Source organism: Daphnia magna, linkage group LG1, assembly GCF_020631705.1.
Source record: "Daphnia magna isolate NIES linkage group LG1, ASM2063170v1.1, whole genome shotgun sequence".
Classification (NCBI taxonomy): Eukaryota; Metazoa; Arthropoda; class Branchiopoda; order Diplostraca; family Daphniidae; genus Daphnia; species Daphnia magna.
In genome coordinates, this window is record NC_059182.1 from 5,649,864 (window position 1) to 5,665,208 (window position 15,345).

Here is a 15,345-nt window from a genome sequence, read left to right on the forward strand (position 1 = left end):
TACCATTGAATTGTACTAGAGAGCAATAGATAGCTTAATCTATGGCCATGTATACATTCGCAAAGTCCATATACGTCTACACGTAAATGCAGCACTTTGTTATGATTCTATATCGGTGCGGAACATATTTTGCTAGCGTTTCTAATTTATCTTATTTTATTACAGCAAAAAAATTCTCCAATTGAATTTAAAATTATTACATTATGCTAATAATAATAATTAAATTATATCATTCACTAAATCGTTCCATCTTTTTTATAGGCAATGCTTTTATCGTCTGAGTAGCCTAAAGAGTTCGAGAGACATTGCTAAAATATACTGTATGTTTAAAAAACAAAAATATCGATCATTTGTGCATGATCCTTGAATCAAAATGAGCTATCGATTTCGAACTATACAGCTTATTTTTCCTCCTTGTTTTGGGTTGATAATCCGATAAACTCCGGATATTTGCATAATTTGCAAATCGGAGGGAGAAAACTTAGAAACATACATGTCATACCAAAACCAGAATTTTCTTTGTGTGCACGAAAGAAAAACTGTGCAAATCGCCAGGTGCCCGTAAAAGAACACTTTAGTCAAGGTTACCTTGTGAAAACAATGTTGCAATGAAACACGCAGTACACGTTAAAAAGCTAAAACTCAACAAGAGACAAACAAAATGGGAAGCCAAAGAAATTCACTTGAACATTTCGTTTTCGATTTTCATTTCCACTATTATCACTTGACTGCACAGATCTCATGTTAACTAGGTCAGTCCCGCGTGACTGTCTACGCCGCTTTCATCAAGCGAGTCGAAAACCGTAAATGAACAAACAGTACTGGCTAGCCGCCAATAAAGCCCCATTTATTTTTTACTTTACATCATCTGCTGCAATCACAACTGTAAAACAGGGACAAAAATAAGAAAACGAAGGCGATCTCACGAGGTTTCTCCCGTTGCTAGCTCAAGGTCTCGTATGTTTACGAGGAGCCGACGGCGGCGGGATGCGAGTCGGTCGCGTAGAAACGGTTAAAAATGGTAAAGAGCCGTCGTCGTTCATTTTTCAGCAAGTCATAGACGAGACTGTCCAGTCCTTCACTATGCAGATCGCTTTTGCGCTTTCTAAGAATCTCTTCTCTCTGACGCAATATGTCGACGAGGTAATTAAATAAAATGACATCACATTTTCGAATTCTTTTTCGTAGCTATAAAGACTGAAATAACTCACAGCTGTTCGTTGGGACATCACTATTGAGGATGGTCAAGACTGTAGACGTACTGCGGGAGAAATCACGGGCTAGTTGGTAATTTTTATCACTTCATCTATTACACACAAATCATAATCGTTTCCGAAGTTAGTGACCAAAGCCGATTGATGTCTTCAAACTGGAATCTTAAGATTGCCAGGAATTCCCTCGTGTAACCTTCATAAGCTGTGCTGAATAGAGAGTGTGACACCAACAGGATATGAGTTTTAGAATATAAACGGGTTTCGATTCGGTTATATTTTAGAACGTCGGGAATTTGTTAACACAACACTGATTAGCATAGTGTGTACAAAATCAAATACAAAAAAGCTTTCTATTCTGCGACCTAACATGGGACGGGGGAAACGGGACAGAACGTTCACCACAAAAACACCGTTTCATTGTGATTGGCCCAGTGACAAAAAAATCAGGTGCAATCCACTTGATGTTGGCTCACATTAAATGGTATCTTAGCTGTAGGTCTACTTTTAGTCATGTTTCTTTCATTCAAACGCCATCTTACGAGTTTTAACCAAGACCGTTCCCACTTTCCGGGAAATCACCAAAATCAACGCTAAAGAGATCTAGCTTGCGATTAATATTTACATTTTCTTTCTTTTCGGCTGATAGTTAGCCGTTTGGAAAGCAACACGACCTGGTGCGGGACATTTGTAAATGTGTCCAGTTTGTTTCGGGTATAGCGTGATGACGTCGTGAAAGGTGAAACGATACAAGTCTGGCTCTAATACCGAATCCAATAACTCCGTCAACAATCCACTTTCACGTCTTACTAAAGATTTAGCTATATGTGAAACGATTTATTAAAAAGAATATACTAAAAATTCTACATTAAAAAAGCATTTCTGCGTTGTGCTGCGGCCATCATTCCAGCAAAGGACGAACGGCCATTCGCCAAGAGAACCAAAGGATTGTCGAATTCCACTACCATTCCGCCTTGAAGGACAAGAACACGATCGCATTGGATGACTGTGTTGAGGCGATGAGCAATGGTCAGGATGGTACAATCTTCAAAAGCTTCACGCAACGTTTGCTGTACCAGCGCGTCCGTCTGAGTATCAATGGCCGCCGTGGCCTCATCCAATAAGAGAATCTACTCATTACAAACGTTACTTTTAGTCTTTTAAGAGTTGAAAGTGGGCGTTTTTGACAGAACCACGTACGCACCTTACTGTGACGCAACAGAGCTCGGGCCATGCAAAGCAGCTGCCTCTCGCCAACAGAGAAATTTTCACCGTTCTCGATGACTGCGCTGTCCAGTTTGTCGGGCAGTGCTTTGATTTTATCTTTCATGTAAGTTCGTTCAACGGCCTCCCAAATAACGTCGTCACTATACTTTTGAAAAGGGTCTAGATTGTACCTATAGCGAAGAAGTATACAATGGATAAAAATTGGCATATTTTTGAATAACTAACAATGGCTAACAATGGGGCATACCGGATGGTACCGATAAAAAGCACCGGATCCTGAGGAATAATAGACAATTTCGAACGCAAATCTTCTAGTCCTATTTCTGCTATATCAATACCATCGATTTCAATGACACCGGATGTCAGATCCACCAATCTGAATAATACGACACCCAATGACGATTTTCCCGAACCCGTTCTACCGACGATACCTTGATTAAAAGTATGAATATAATTTTTTGTTTTCTATAATTGTAAACTCCCTATACCTATTTTCTCTTTGGGTTTGATGTGAAAAGAAACATCGTTCAGGACCAACGGTAGATTCGACCGATAACGCATGTTGACGTTTGAGAAGACGATGGAACCCTTTTGGGGCCAATCACTTGGTGGTCGACGCTCTTTAACAATCGCAGGTCCTTCGCTTTCCAATGTCTGGAATCCGATGCAAACAAGATGATGAAAATGGCATTGAACGTATGATATGAACAGGACAAAAATTGATGTACGTCTAGTAACGTTTCCATTCGTTGAACGGATGTGAAACGAGACTCCGTTTCGGAGGCCCAACGGACGGTATTCTGCAGAATGCCTGTCAACTGGCCAGCGTAGGCTAAAGCCAGGCCGGCAAATGCCGGTGGAATCATTCCACGAAGAACAACAACAAGTCCAGCCGTAACGCCAATGATGCAAACTGCATCAACGAAAAGAGAAATTGAATAATATAAAAAAATCAAAACAACGAACAGACCTCGATACCTGCGATGAAATCCAATCTGACTGCAAGCCAGCGCATGCTGCAGGTAAACAAGAAAAAGACGGACGAGTTTTCGTCGTACAAATTCATAAATCTAACGCAAAACAAATGATTAGATCACACGGCTAAACACCGAAAATTTTTAAACATTCCAATTACTTGGAGACGAAGGCACGTTCCTTGCCAAATGCATGAATCGTATTCAGTCCACTAACGCTGGCCGTGACGTGACTGTAAATTGGCGACCGTGAAACGTTCTCCAGCCGTTTGAGATCGCGGAGGGCACATCGAAAGGTGCGACTGACCAAGATAAAGATAACAGCCAGGAGGAGAAGAGCAATGAGAAACCAAGGGACGACCATGGCGATGAACGTGATAGACATCGACACAACCAGCATGTTCTGAACGAGAGCCTCGATGCACGAAGGTAAGCGGCAATCAGCTGCCATTAGAAAAGGGATTAATCATTCACCTGGTCAAAAACGAATATCGTGTTTACTTACTCTCGTCGAGATCCCGTGAAAAAATGTTGAGGATGCGGCCAACTGGCGTCGAATCGAAGAAAGACATGGGACTGTTAAACACTTTGACGAGTAGTCGATTGTGCAGTAAATTGGATGCACGCAACGAAGCCTTTCAAGTAAACACAGGTAAGCCGGAAATGATTTCAAATGGTTGTATAATAATATACATACTTTGATAAAGAAGAAACTACGGATCAAACTGGAGAACACAATGACTAGGATAAACATGCCGTAAACTAGTTCGTAGTAATGAAGATCCGGATGGCCTCGTACACTCGGGTAATATTCAGTTTCATTGCCAACTGTCCTCGTGGCATTCTATGAATATCAATTTGTGAAAATTCCTGTTTAAAACGATGAAAAATACAATTATCATTAAAGGAACAAATGCTTACCACAACGCCAGTGTTAAGCCAATGAGCCAGCCACCACGAACTCATCGCTGAAGGAACATGAAACGAGACGTAAATTAGACAACATTGAATTCGTTCGTGAAAACGAAGGGTTATTGTACCACTGCCGACTACGTTGACGGTGAACATGGAAAGAACGAAAGCAGCAAGAATGTATCCTCCAGCTGATTTGATGTAGGCTTTGTACGTTTTACAAGGGATAGAGCCAACTTCCATTTTCTCCTCTTCGATCAGACGGCCGCCAGTGTCCACATTTGAATACAACTCATCGTCGGTAACTGAATGTTTACTCAACACTAATTCGGTTGATGTCGATAAACTCGATCTCTTTCCAAACTGTTTCCTCTTAAAGGTTGCGCTTTCAGGAGAAGCTCGACCGGAACTTCCCAGGATACAAACGGTTTACAATAGGTAAAATCACTTACGTGAGATGTCATAAGATGTTGAATTAAACTCACGTTTGTGATATGATCTGATCGTCTTCTGAACTGCTGACTACTTCTTCCAAGTTAGTTTCACTTTCTTCATGCAAAAACGTATTTACCAGCGTTGCATATCGTTCGTTCTGATTCAACAGGTCACCATGACGACCTTGATCCAAGATCCTTCCATGATCCATGAAGATAACTTCATCGCACTGGCTGAGGTACTATCGATTGACTTTAAATTATATTTTAAGTTAAAACAAAAAATTAAATCCAATTCAACCTGAAGTTGATGGGTCACGAACACGACCGTCTTCTCCTTAAGAGCTCCGCGAATACAGTGATTGAAAATGTGATTACCGACGTGACTGTCCACGGCACTCAGAGGGTCGTCTAGTAAATAGATATCCCTAAAACAGATCATGGGAATCATTTAAACTGTTCTAAAGGGATTACAAAAATCAAACCTGTTGGCGTAAATGGCCCGGGCTAAGGACACCCTCTGCCTTTGGCCGCCCGAGAGATTGATGCCTCTTTCACCGATTTCTGTTTGATCGCCAGCTGGAAGAATACCAATGTCCTGATCCAGGGCACACACCATCAGAACGCGGTTATACCTTTTGAAAGAAGGTCCATTTTCCCCAATTTTTAATATGTACAATTGAAAATTAGCGAGACGCTACAAACTTTTCCATTTCGAAGGGTTCGCCAAAGAGAATGTTTTCTTTTAGGGTACAATTCATGATCCAAGCTTGTTGTGAGACGTAAGCGAAAGATCCGTCAATAGTGACCCGGCCTTGTTCTAAAATCATTTGACCGAGAATGGCCGAGAGGAGAGAAGATTTTCCGGATCCCACTGTTCCACAAACGGCAACCAAACGGCCCTTTACAGGTCATACAATCATCAAAATGATTCAACTGCGAATAATAACAAAGAACGCTCGATCAATGGAATACCTTAGGTACGACGAGGTTGATGCTGATGAGCACAGGGATCGATTTTGGCTGGACCAATGATGTGAGCACTTCCTTCTCTATGTCACCTTGCCCGCAACAGCAGCAGATGCGACTCCATCTTAACCGCAAAAAAACGAATGAAACAAGAGCTTTAAATTTAAAGGAGAACAAACAACTGGATTACAAATTTCGGTTGCGTTTAGCCCTGGTCGTAGTTAGGGCACTTTCTCGCCAGACGAACGATCCATTGTAAATTGATAACGCAATGCTCCGATCAATTGGCTTCTCCGAGAAAGGCTTGCTTTCCTCCATGGATAGAACACTCTGCAAAACATTTGCCGTTCTAAATGAGTATTCACGATGCAGGAAAATTACAGGTAAAAATAAAAACACCTTGATACGAGGCCAGATAACCCTGGCTTCGTCCCATGTTTTCAGAGCTTCACGGGCACCGTTCAACGAAGGTCGAACTCTTGAGATCATGACAGCAACCACAGCGAAGCCCTAATGACATGAATAAGCGTTTAAAGTGACCTCTGGTTTGTTAAAAAAGAAGGATAAATGGTATATACTTCGGCAGGTGAAAGGTCGTATCCAAATCCAATGTGGGCCAGGAAAGTCACGATGACTGCGATGATGGGCACGACGGGCGTGAGTGCGACACTAGCAGATTGAACGTAGGCCGTGGATTCAAGAAAACGTTTTTCCTTTTCTCTGATTTCTTTGAATTACATAAAAAGACATCGATTAGCAAGAATGTACAAAAGACAATGAGATTTTCGAAATAATTTTCACTTTTAATGCTTTTGGAGAACGGCTTTTCCCAGGCGTACATCTTGATCAGTTTGATGCAGATTAACAGCTCGTTCATAAGTTGAACCCTCTGATCTGTGGCGCTTAACGTTCGACGACGGAAGTATCCGGTCAATGTGGAAACTAAATATTGGACTGGATAGAAGAGGACAAAGACAAGCATGCCCAGAGCCGCATGCGGACCCAACAGCCAAATCGTGTAGCCGGTACCTTTTTAATTTTCAAATACAATTCAAATACGAATTAAGAGCTGATATTATGAATGCTGTAGAAATTTAAGGGCACCCATTGTGGCGACGAAGGGATCACCGATAATGAAAGGTCCAAAGCTGGCCACTTCATAAATCCTTTGACCATCATTGGCAAATAAATTGATCATCTAGAAATGAGACGAACATGAAAATGATAAAGCAAGTCTTTTATGTGACATAGCTGCAAAACGATTTACTTCACCAATGGACTTATCGCCCAAAGTAGAGAGGCGTATAACTTTTTTGTAGAGCATCGTCATGACGGCCGATCGGAGCCGCGTTCCCGTTCTGTAAGCAATTCCCCACGACACGCCAAAGAGCAAAACACGCGTGAGTTCAGAGCCAGCCATTCCGGCTGCCCATAGTGCACCGTGCCACCAAACCTTGTCGTGGTCCTGACAGAACTGTATTAACCGGCTCATAAAGAAGATCTATAACAAATAAAACAATGAATTCCTTCAATGAAGGGACGGAAAAATCAATCAATTTCATTACATACCGGTCCGATGAAACCGAACACGATGGACGTTAGATATAAAGCGATGTTCACCAGAACTCGTGAACGAGTGAATTTCCAAATGACCCGTTGTAAAGAGGCATCTTCGAGACCACGACGTTTCACTTCCTCACTCCACAATCGTTCCAGTCTGCGATATTTAAGCCACAGGTTGTGTTCTTTAATTAGCATTTTAAAAAATAAGATAAAGAACGAATCACCTTTGCGCTGCGTGATCGCAACTATCTTTGGGAGAACAGAGGGGAATGTCTTCACTACCGAGTCCACGATTATACGCTATTTTCATGTACTTGGTCAGCCAGCTGTACGTAACGAATGAGAATAAACTCGCACGATCCAAGGGCATCGTTTCCCTGATCCTGAAATGTTTTTTTTTTTAACAAGAAAATTTTGAATTTGCATAACACCTAATTATTCAACTATATACCTTTCGTCATTTTTTCTTATTGGAATTAAATTTCTGATGGATGCATTTCGTACACCTTCGTTGGTTGATCCATACACAGAAGATGAACCGGGGCTTCCAGTTTTCTCTGGCTGCCGACCGGAGAAAGTGTCGGATAAATCGCCCAGATCCACATCGACATATCTTACCGAACCAAGCGGAAATCGTATTCAAAGACGTTTTAGTTGTCACAGTTTATATTGCGCATACAGTGTTATTGATATTTTTAGTCACCCTTCATCGACAGCGTCGTGTATTTCACGTCCAGGTTCACGGTTAGCCATCACAAATAGATACTATATCTAACGCAGAATTTGAAAAAGATTTTAAGATAACACTCTTCCATTTATTGCACAGACAAATGCCAGAGGAAGCAGTATTCTTCGTCGACTATACGTTCGTTCTAACATACGACGAATGAACGTCTTCCTTGTTTTTGAAGTAAGGGAATCACTCATCTGACGACAGTCAATCGAGGCTTCATAATGAGTCAGGTTCCTTCCGATCCGTTAATCAATCTTTCTTGGTAGGCGTCGAAATTGTGACAACGCAAAATTAGTGGAGTGCGAATTAAGTTTGTTCATCATTTTAATCAATTTTATACAGCATAAAATATTTAAAAAAAAAATAAGGGGAATAGGGTTCTCCGTTTAGCTTAGCTTGTAGTTGTAACTCAAAACGTCATCATAAACTGTGAATAGTACGGTTAATATTGGCAATGCAATCATCTTCTATAGTGAGACGCACACTAGACAATAACGATTCTTTCAATTAAAGCTCTAAGAGGCAATCATCGGAGACCTCGGCAACGGACATCATTCCAGCAAAAATAGAATCGCTTTTGGCCATCAGTACCGACGGTTTGTCATACTCCATCACCTGTGAACCAATAATTGTGAATTAAATAAGACTTACCTACACAACGTGTATGTTATTAAGACATACTTTTCCATCATGAAGCACAAGAATTTTGTCACACTGGATGACTGTGTTAAGACGATGGGCGATCGTCAGAATCGTACAATCTTTGAAAGCTTCTCGCAACGTCCTCTGCACTAGCGCATCCGTCTGCGTATCGATGGCCGCCGTGGCCTCATCCAACAAGAGAATCTACTCATTACAAACGTTATTTTTTTAAATTATTCTTTAGGAGTTGAAAGTGGGCAGAACCACATACGCACCTTACTGTGACGCAACAGAGCTCGGGCCATGCAAAGCAGCTGCCTCTCACCCACAGAGAAATTTTCACCGTTCTCGATGACTGGACTGTCCAGTTTGTCGGGCAGTGCTTTAATTTTATCTTTCATATTGGTACGCTCGATCGCCTCCCAGATGGCCTCGTCAGTATACTTTTGAAACGGATCTAAGTTGTACCTAAATAATTTCCAGAATTGATCGGAGTATAGACCAATGTTGAAATCAAAATTTACGAACTCACCTTACGGTACCGATGAAAAGCACTGGGTCTTGAGGGATGATGGACAACTTTGAGCGCAAATCTTCCAGTCCGATTTCTGAAATGTTAATGCCATCGATTTTGATAACACCCGATGTCAGTTCTACTAATCTGAATAATGAGACACCCAATGACGATTTCCCCGAACCCGTCCTCCCGACAATACCTTAAACATTCAAGAATCCATTAATATCAATAACATCTAGGCATTACGTGTCTATTTTTTAAGAAAGTACCGATTTTTGCTTGGGGTTCAATATCGAATGAAACGCCGTCCAAGACCAATGGCAAATGATGTCGGTAACGCATTTTCACATTTGAAAATTGAATAGAGCCTTTCGTGGGCCAATCTTGTGGTGGCCGTCGATCTTTAACAATTGCGGGGTCTTCGCTTTCCAACGTCTTGTCATACAGAAATGTTTAATGTACAAAATTCGCGAGCTGAAGCACAGAAACTTACCATAAGATAAGTGTGCATTCGCTGGACAGAAGTGAAGCGTGATTCGGTTTCACAAGCCAAACGAACGATGTACTGCATAATTCCCGATAGTTGATTGGCATACGCTAAAGCTAAACCCGCTGACGCTACGGGAATCGTTCCACGTAAAGCAACGATTAATCCAGCAGTTACCGCCATTCCACACACTAGTCCAAATGAATTAAACATCACCATGGCCTTATTGAATTGTATGAATAGAAACTTGATGGGTACCTGTAACAAAATCGAGGCGAACAGATAGCCAGCGATGACTGCAATTCAATAGAAAATAAGCTGACGAATTCTCGTCTTGTAAAATCATATACCTGTAAATTAAAGCGAGAAGAATGTTTAAATAAAACAGGTTTGCACATAATGACATGCAACTCACTTGGAAATGAATTGGCGTTGTTTTCCGAACGCGTGAACGGTGCTCAAGCCGTTAATGCTGGCATCCACATGGCTATAGATAGGAGAGCGTGAAACGTGTTCCAGTCGCGTCAGATCACGCAATCCGCGACGGAATACGCGGCTGTACAGGGCGAAGAATGAAAGACAAAACGACCAGAGCGACTAAGAACCAAGGAACGGCCAACACGACGAAAAAGATGGACATGATGATGACCAAAACATATTGAATGAGCGTATCGGTGGACGACGGAATGCGGCTGTCGGCTATAGAGAAAAAATAAAACATGAATTGAATGGTATCAGTATACATTGTAATAATATTATGAATATTACTTTCGTCTAGATCGCGTGAAAAAATGTTGATGATGCGTCCGACTGGCGTCGAATCGAAAAAACGCATCGGACAGGCAAAGATTTTGACGAAGAGCTTGTCGTGAAGAGCGCTGGATGCCCTAAGACTCGTCTGATACGAACAGAGGATTACATTAAAATTGAATACCTGAAAATCATAGTCATTAATTGTTTTACCTTCATAAAAGAGAAGCTCCGCAACAGACTGGTGAGCAAGATAACCAAGATAAAAACACCGTAAATGATTTGATAGAACTGAACATCCGGATGAGCGGTAACGCTCATGTAATATTCCGTTTCATTGCCTACGGTCCTCGTCGTATTCTACGATTAGATCAAAAACATATTTTGGTCAAAGTTGAGTGAATATAGTACGTGTGTACTTTACCGCTGATCCGACGTTGAACCAATGTGCAAGCCACCATGAACTAAGAGCTTGAAAAAGAAAAAGAAAGAATTGCCATTCGCATTCTGCGACGTTTAAGGAAAAAGGATGAACCTACCGGTACTGAAGATGTTGAGGATGAAAGTTAATAGGACGAGAAGTGAAAGAATATATCCACCAGCTGATTTAATGTAGATGTGGTAAGTGCTCCAAGGTATGGAACCTTTTTCCATTTTCTCGGCTTCAGTTAGACGACCGTTCATGGCGACAGGAATTTGCTGTTGAAAGGCTAAATTCGCTGTTTTTTTAGACGCACTGGATTCAATTGCCAACGAAGTGGCAATCGACGTTGATGGGCTTGATTGTATCGGAGACGAAGGTTTAATTCTTTGATAGAAACAGCCATTTTTCAGCAATCTTATTATCAAAATACATTTTGCCTTTTAACTTACCTTCTGTTCACTAAATGGGGATCTTCTTCTTCTTCGTCTTCGACATTATCATCGCCCTTTTGACTTAAAAACGTGTGAATGAGCGTCGTGTAGCGGCCGTTACGATTCATCAAATCAACGTGGCTTCCCTGATCTAAGACTTTGCCTTCGTCCATAAAGACAACCTCGTCACATTGACTCAAATACTACGACGAATCAGCACAGAAATTTCTTTTGAATCAACTGAAAACAAGGAAACTCACTTGAAGCTGATGAGTCACAAACACAATCGTTTTTGCTTTCAGCGCTCCGCGGATGCATTGTTCGAATATGTGCTGGCCAACGTGTCCGTCGACTGCGCTCAACGGGTCATCAAGGAGGTAAATATCCCTGTTGAGTTTGTTTAAAATTTAATTTTAACTGTATGTTTTGATTTAAAAATTATTTACCTGTCGGCGTAAAGTGCTCTAGCCATGGCGACTCGTTGTCTTTGTCCACCGGAAAGATTGATCCCTCTTTCCCCAATTTCTGTTTCATCTCCAGCGGGTAAAGCGTCCAAATCTTGACTTAGGGCACACGCTGAGATGACGTCATAATATCTTAGTTACATTTTAAAATATAACAACAAAAAAAAACGATTAGATTATTCAAATTATTTATTGAAAAATGGTTATGAACTCCACAACTATAACGTATAGTCGTTACCTTTTTGGATCAAATGCTTCTCCAAAGAGAATGTTATCCCGCAGACTGCTGTTCATGATCCACGCCTGTTGCGAGACATAGGCGAACGATCCATCGATGGATACTCTTCCCTTTTCGATTTTCATATGGCCGAGAATGGCGGAGAGCAAGGAAGACTTGCCCGCTCCTACCGCCCCGCAAACAGCGACCAAATGGCCCTTTAAAAAAAAAAAAAATTTTGCTGTCGATTGAAATGGAATTCAGTGAACGTTAAATACTTTGGGAATGATTAGATCGATATTGGTAAGATACGACAATTGAAACAAAAGCGGAAGTTCCTGGATATTCGATTCATTTTTGACATTCCTGTCTTTGCTATATTGTCAGATATATAAAAAAAAATCAGATAATTAGATCGCATAAAAAACTGTTGAAATTCAAGACAATTCCCGGAATAATTTACCGTTTCCGTTTTTGCTTTTTATCTTTAGGCGGTGGTGCATAATGCCAGGCGAAGGTCGCTTCTGAAACTGCAACGGCTACGCTACGATCCAATGGCTTTTGAACACTCGATTTCATTTCTTCCAGTCCAAGAACTTTCTGTACAAAACAGAATGGGAACGTTAAAAAAAAAAAATAACGTCCCCATGGCGGCAAAAGAGAATAAACAAATCAAACCTCGATGCGAGGCCACACAACGCTGGCTTCATCCCAGGTTTTTAAAGCTTCACGAGCTCCGTTCAGTGAGGGCCGCACGCGAGCAATCATAACTGCAATAACTGCGAATGCCTTAAAAGAGAATAAAGGAAGAGTTATTAGTGACATTGGCAATCTGTACTTTTAAACTCTCAATACCTCAGCAGGTGACAGATCATATCCCAAAGAAGTGTGAACGAGGAAAGTCACGATAGCGGCCAGAATGGGAACAACCGGCGTGAGAGCAACGCTGACTGACTGAACGTAGGCCGTCATTTCCAGCAGGAAGCGTTCCCTTTTACGTATATCTGAATCACCAACAATCCCATCAAAAAATATCTGTTAATTGGGGTCAACTCTATTGCAATATTCCAAGCCATTTTACCTGTAATTGTTTTGGAAAAGGGTTTTTCCCACGCGTACATCTTAATTAACTTGACGCAGGTCAGCAGTTCTTTCATCAACGTAACTCGCTGATCGGTAACGATGATTGTCTTGCGACGGCAATATCCTGAAACATGAAACCAACAAACACACTGGGCGAAATTCACGATTTAACGTTTTCAAAGTGTTGTATACCAGTTAGGAAGGAAACACCGTACTGAACTGGATAGTAGAGAAGAAACACCAGCATTCCAATAATGGCATGAGGGCCTAACAGGTAAACAACGTAAAGCGTTGCGATAACGGCGACGAAAGGACCGCCAAATAATAAAGGACCAAGGCTACACACATCGTAAATTCGTTGGCTGTCATTGGCGAATAAATTAATCACCTAGCGATTTAATTTGAAAAATCAAAATTAAATTGTTGGCATCGATAATGGATGAATGTTGTCATTACCTCGCCGATTGATGTATCTCCAAGACTGGAAAGACGCATCACTTTTTTAAAGAGCATCGTCGTGACGGCTGATTTCAGCCGGATGCCCGTTCTAGAAAACCCCGGGGAAGAATTGTGTAATAGATCTAAGCAAACAACACTTTTTAAAATGTATACCTGTAAGATATGCCCCACGACGCACCAAAAAGTAGGACTCGTATCATTTCGGAAATGGCTATTCCGGAAGCCCACAATGCGCCGTGCCACCAGGGCGCTTCTTGGTCTTGAGAGAATCGTAAAAGTTGGGCCATCAGATACACCTGGGCACAACATGAATTTTCATTATTAAGATAAATCCTAAAAGCAAATGACTGTTTTAATCACAGGTCCCAAGAATCCGAAGACTAGCGATAGAAAATACAAAAAGATGCCCGTTAACACTCGGGTCCGTGTAAACCTCCAAGCAACTCGCTGCAAAGAAGCGCCTTTAATGCCTTCGCGCAAGACTTCTTCATTCCACATGAATTCAATCCTGTGTTATAAAGATCAATCCATTTCGTAAGTTGTGGTCATATGATCTGCTGAGTTAAAATATACCTTTGGGCGCAGTGATCGCATCCGTCCTTAGTCGAACATAAAGGAACATCTTCCGGTTGCAATCCATATCTGTAAGCTTGTTTCATGTAACGACCGACCCAGCTAAATGTTATGTAGGAGAAGAATCCAACTTTGTCTAGCGGCATCTGTTCCTTATTTCTGGGAATAAAGTTCAATAACGTAATACCATTTTTCAATGTAAACATTAAAGAAAATGAGGTATGCATTTTTACATGTTATTCTTTCTAACAGGCATCAGATTCTTTAAAGATGGTTTGTATCTCTGGAAGTCCCTTGAAGGTTTGTACTGCGAAGCTGGTGATCGACGTTCATGTCTGCCCCAAAGTGACTCGGGCAGAGTCTGATGCAACGTACCGCGATCCAGGCCTCTGTGGCTGCGTACAAAATTGTTGGCACATCAATTAAAACGACGCTAAAATGTAAATTACCCTTCTTCCAAATTGTCAGCGACATCGCAGGTTAGGCTGATATCGTAAAGCGACTCGTCCGAGTCTAACGAATCGGTGAAAATCATTTTGAAATCAACCGCCCCCGTTGGAATGGAAATAGTCTCCAACGGCACAAAGAGCCAGACTCTGCGACTGATGTGATTAACTAGCAAGACATGAACGGCATGGTCTAACGAACGGCCACAGTACTCAGATAAGAAATTAGGTATGAACTCACAGTAATCTCTGAATATTCGATAAGTTTTCGGTTATCAGGACCAATTGAGAGTTGCACAGTGGACGCGACTCGCCCCACTGTTTACGATGACGTCATGGCATCTGTATTTCAAGCTGTCACGAGTTTTTTCCAAGCACTGAGACGCACAAGCACCAACGTCAGACTGAAACAATATGAGCTCTATGTGCTACCAACATGTCATCGTTATTAAAGGAATTTTCAAAGAAAAGAAAGAGCCCCTTCCTATACCAGCGTAGCAGGAAGTTGGCCGAGAATCAACTAAAAAGATCTTTCAATTCCATCGTTAAGATGCTGATGTCAACACAAACAACGAGCACGGGACCTTTGCACCCGATCCCGAACGGACGATGACCCGACTGGCATCTCGCAAGTTTTTTTTTTTCCCTTTTCTTATATTTCCTGTGTCGTTCAAACAAGAAGCTGTTGCCGTGTGCAACGCGTGAATCAATGGCCATCGATCGATTCTTAGATCAGACAGATAATTAGTGTATAGTGAATAATTAATATTACGGTTTGTTGGTGACACAATTGCTCAGTGAGATTCTCTTAGTGCGTAGGAGAACTTTG

The 15,345-nt window shown here is 41.5% G+C and overlaps 2 protein-coding genes and 2 long non-coding RNA genes across 4 annotated transcripts; 2 read left to right on the forward strand and 2 right to left on the reverse strand.

Moving 5' to 3' along the window:
• Positions 1 to 826: 826 nt before the first annotated feature.
• On the reverse strand, positions 827 to 7,673 carry LOC116923922 (multidrug resistance-associated protein 5). Its single transcript, XM_032930470.2, has 25 exons — positions 7,515 to 7,673; positions 7,297 to 7,444; positions 6,995 to 7,228; positions 6,832 to 6,925; positions 6,529 to 6,756; positions 6,306 to 6,454; positions 6,127 to 6,237; positions 5,918 to 6,057; positions 5,734 to 5,851; positions 5,464 to 5,660; positions 5,244 to 5,393; positions 5,060 to 5,186; positions 4,810 to 5,000; positions 4,334 to 4,733; positions 4,110 to 4,256; positions 3,918 to 4,047; positions 3,574 to 3,856; positions 3,417 to 3,508; positions 3,167 to 3,351; positions 2,927 to 3,092; positions 2,686 to 2,869; positions 2,416 to 2,608; positions 1,408 to 2,341; positions 1,212 to 1,306; positions 827 to 1,122 (listed from the first exon to the last, which is right to left on the reverse strand). The coding sequence occupies exons 1-23, from the start codon at positions 7,658 to 7,660 to the stop codon at positions 2,075 to 2,077; spliced, it is 4,080 nt and encodes a 1,359-aa protein (XP_032786361.2). The 5' UTR covers positions 7,661 to 7,673; the 3' UTR covers positions 827 to 1,122; positions 1,212 to 1,306; positions 1,408 to 2,074.
• On the forward strand, positions 1,020 to 1,567 carry LOC123474352. The gene is made up of 3 exons (XR_006649024.1): positions 1,020 to 1,143; positions 1,214 to 1,287; positions 1,339 to 1,567. It is a non-coding gene; the product is annotated as an uncharacterized LOC123474352 (long non-coding RNA).
• On the forward strand, positions 5,558 to 6,658 carry LOC116924812. Its single transcript, XR_004395181.2, has 3 exons — positions 5,558 to 5,668; positions 5,739 to 6,110; positions 6,172 to 6,658. It is a non-coding gene; the product is annotated as an uncharacterized LOC116924812 (long non-coding RNA).
• A 656-nt stretch (positions 7,674 to 8,329) lies between the features above and the next one.
• Positions 8,330 to 15,012, reverse strand: LOC116923878 (multidrug resistance-associated protein 5). The gene is given in 29 exon segments (XM_032930444.2): positions 8,330 to 8,638; positions 8,705 to 8,869; positions 8,941 to 9,133; positions 9,198 to 9,381; positions 9,452 to 9,617; positions 9,676 to 9,860; positions 9,928 to 10,019; positions 10,085 to 10,239; positions 10,241 to 10,368; positions 10,438 to 10,567; positions 10,633 to 10,779; positions 10,844 to 10,890; positions 10,959 to 11,227; positions 11,293 to 11,477; positions 11,535 to 11,661; positions 11,721 to 11,870; positions 11,977 to 12,173; positions 12,234 to 12,330; positions 12,419 to 12,555; positions 12,634 to 12,744; positions 12,811 to 12,959; positions 13,037 to 13,162; positions 13,231 to 13,426; positions 13,495 to 13,585; positions 13,651 to 13,793; positions 13,858 to 14,005; positions 14,071 to 14,229; positions 14,304 to 14,465; positions 14,520 to 15,012. Coding segments are annotated over 29 exon segments (4,233 nt in total). The 5' UTR covers positions 14,606 to 15,012; the 3' UTR covers positions 8,330 to 8,530.
• Between the last annotated feature and the right edge of the window lie 333 nt (positions 15,013 to 15,345).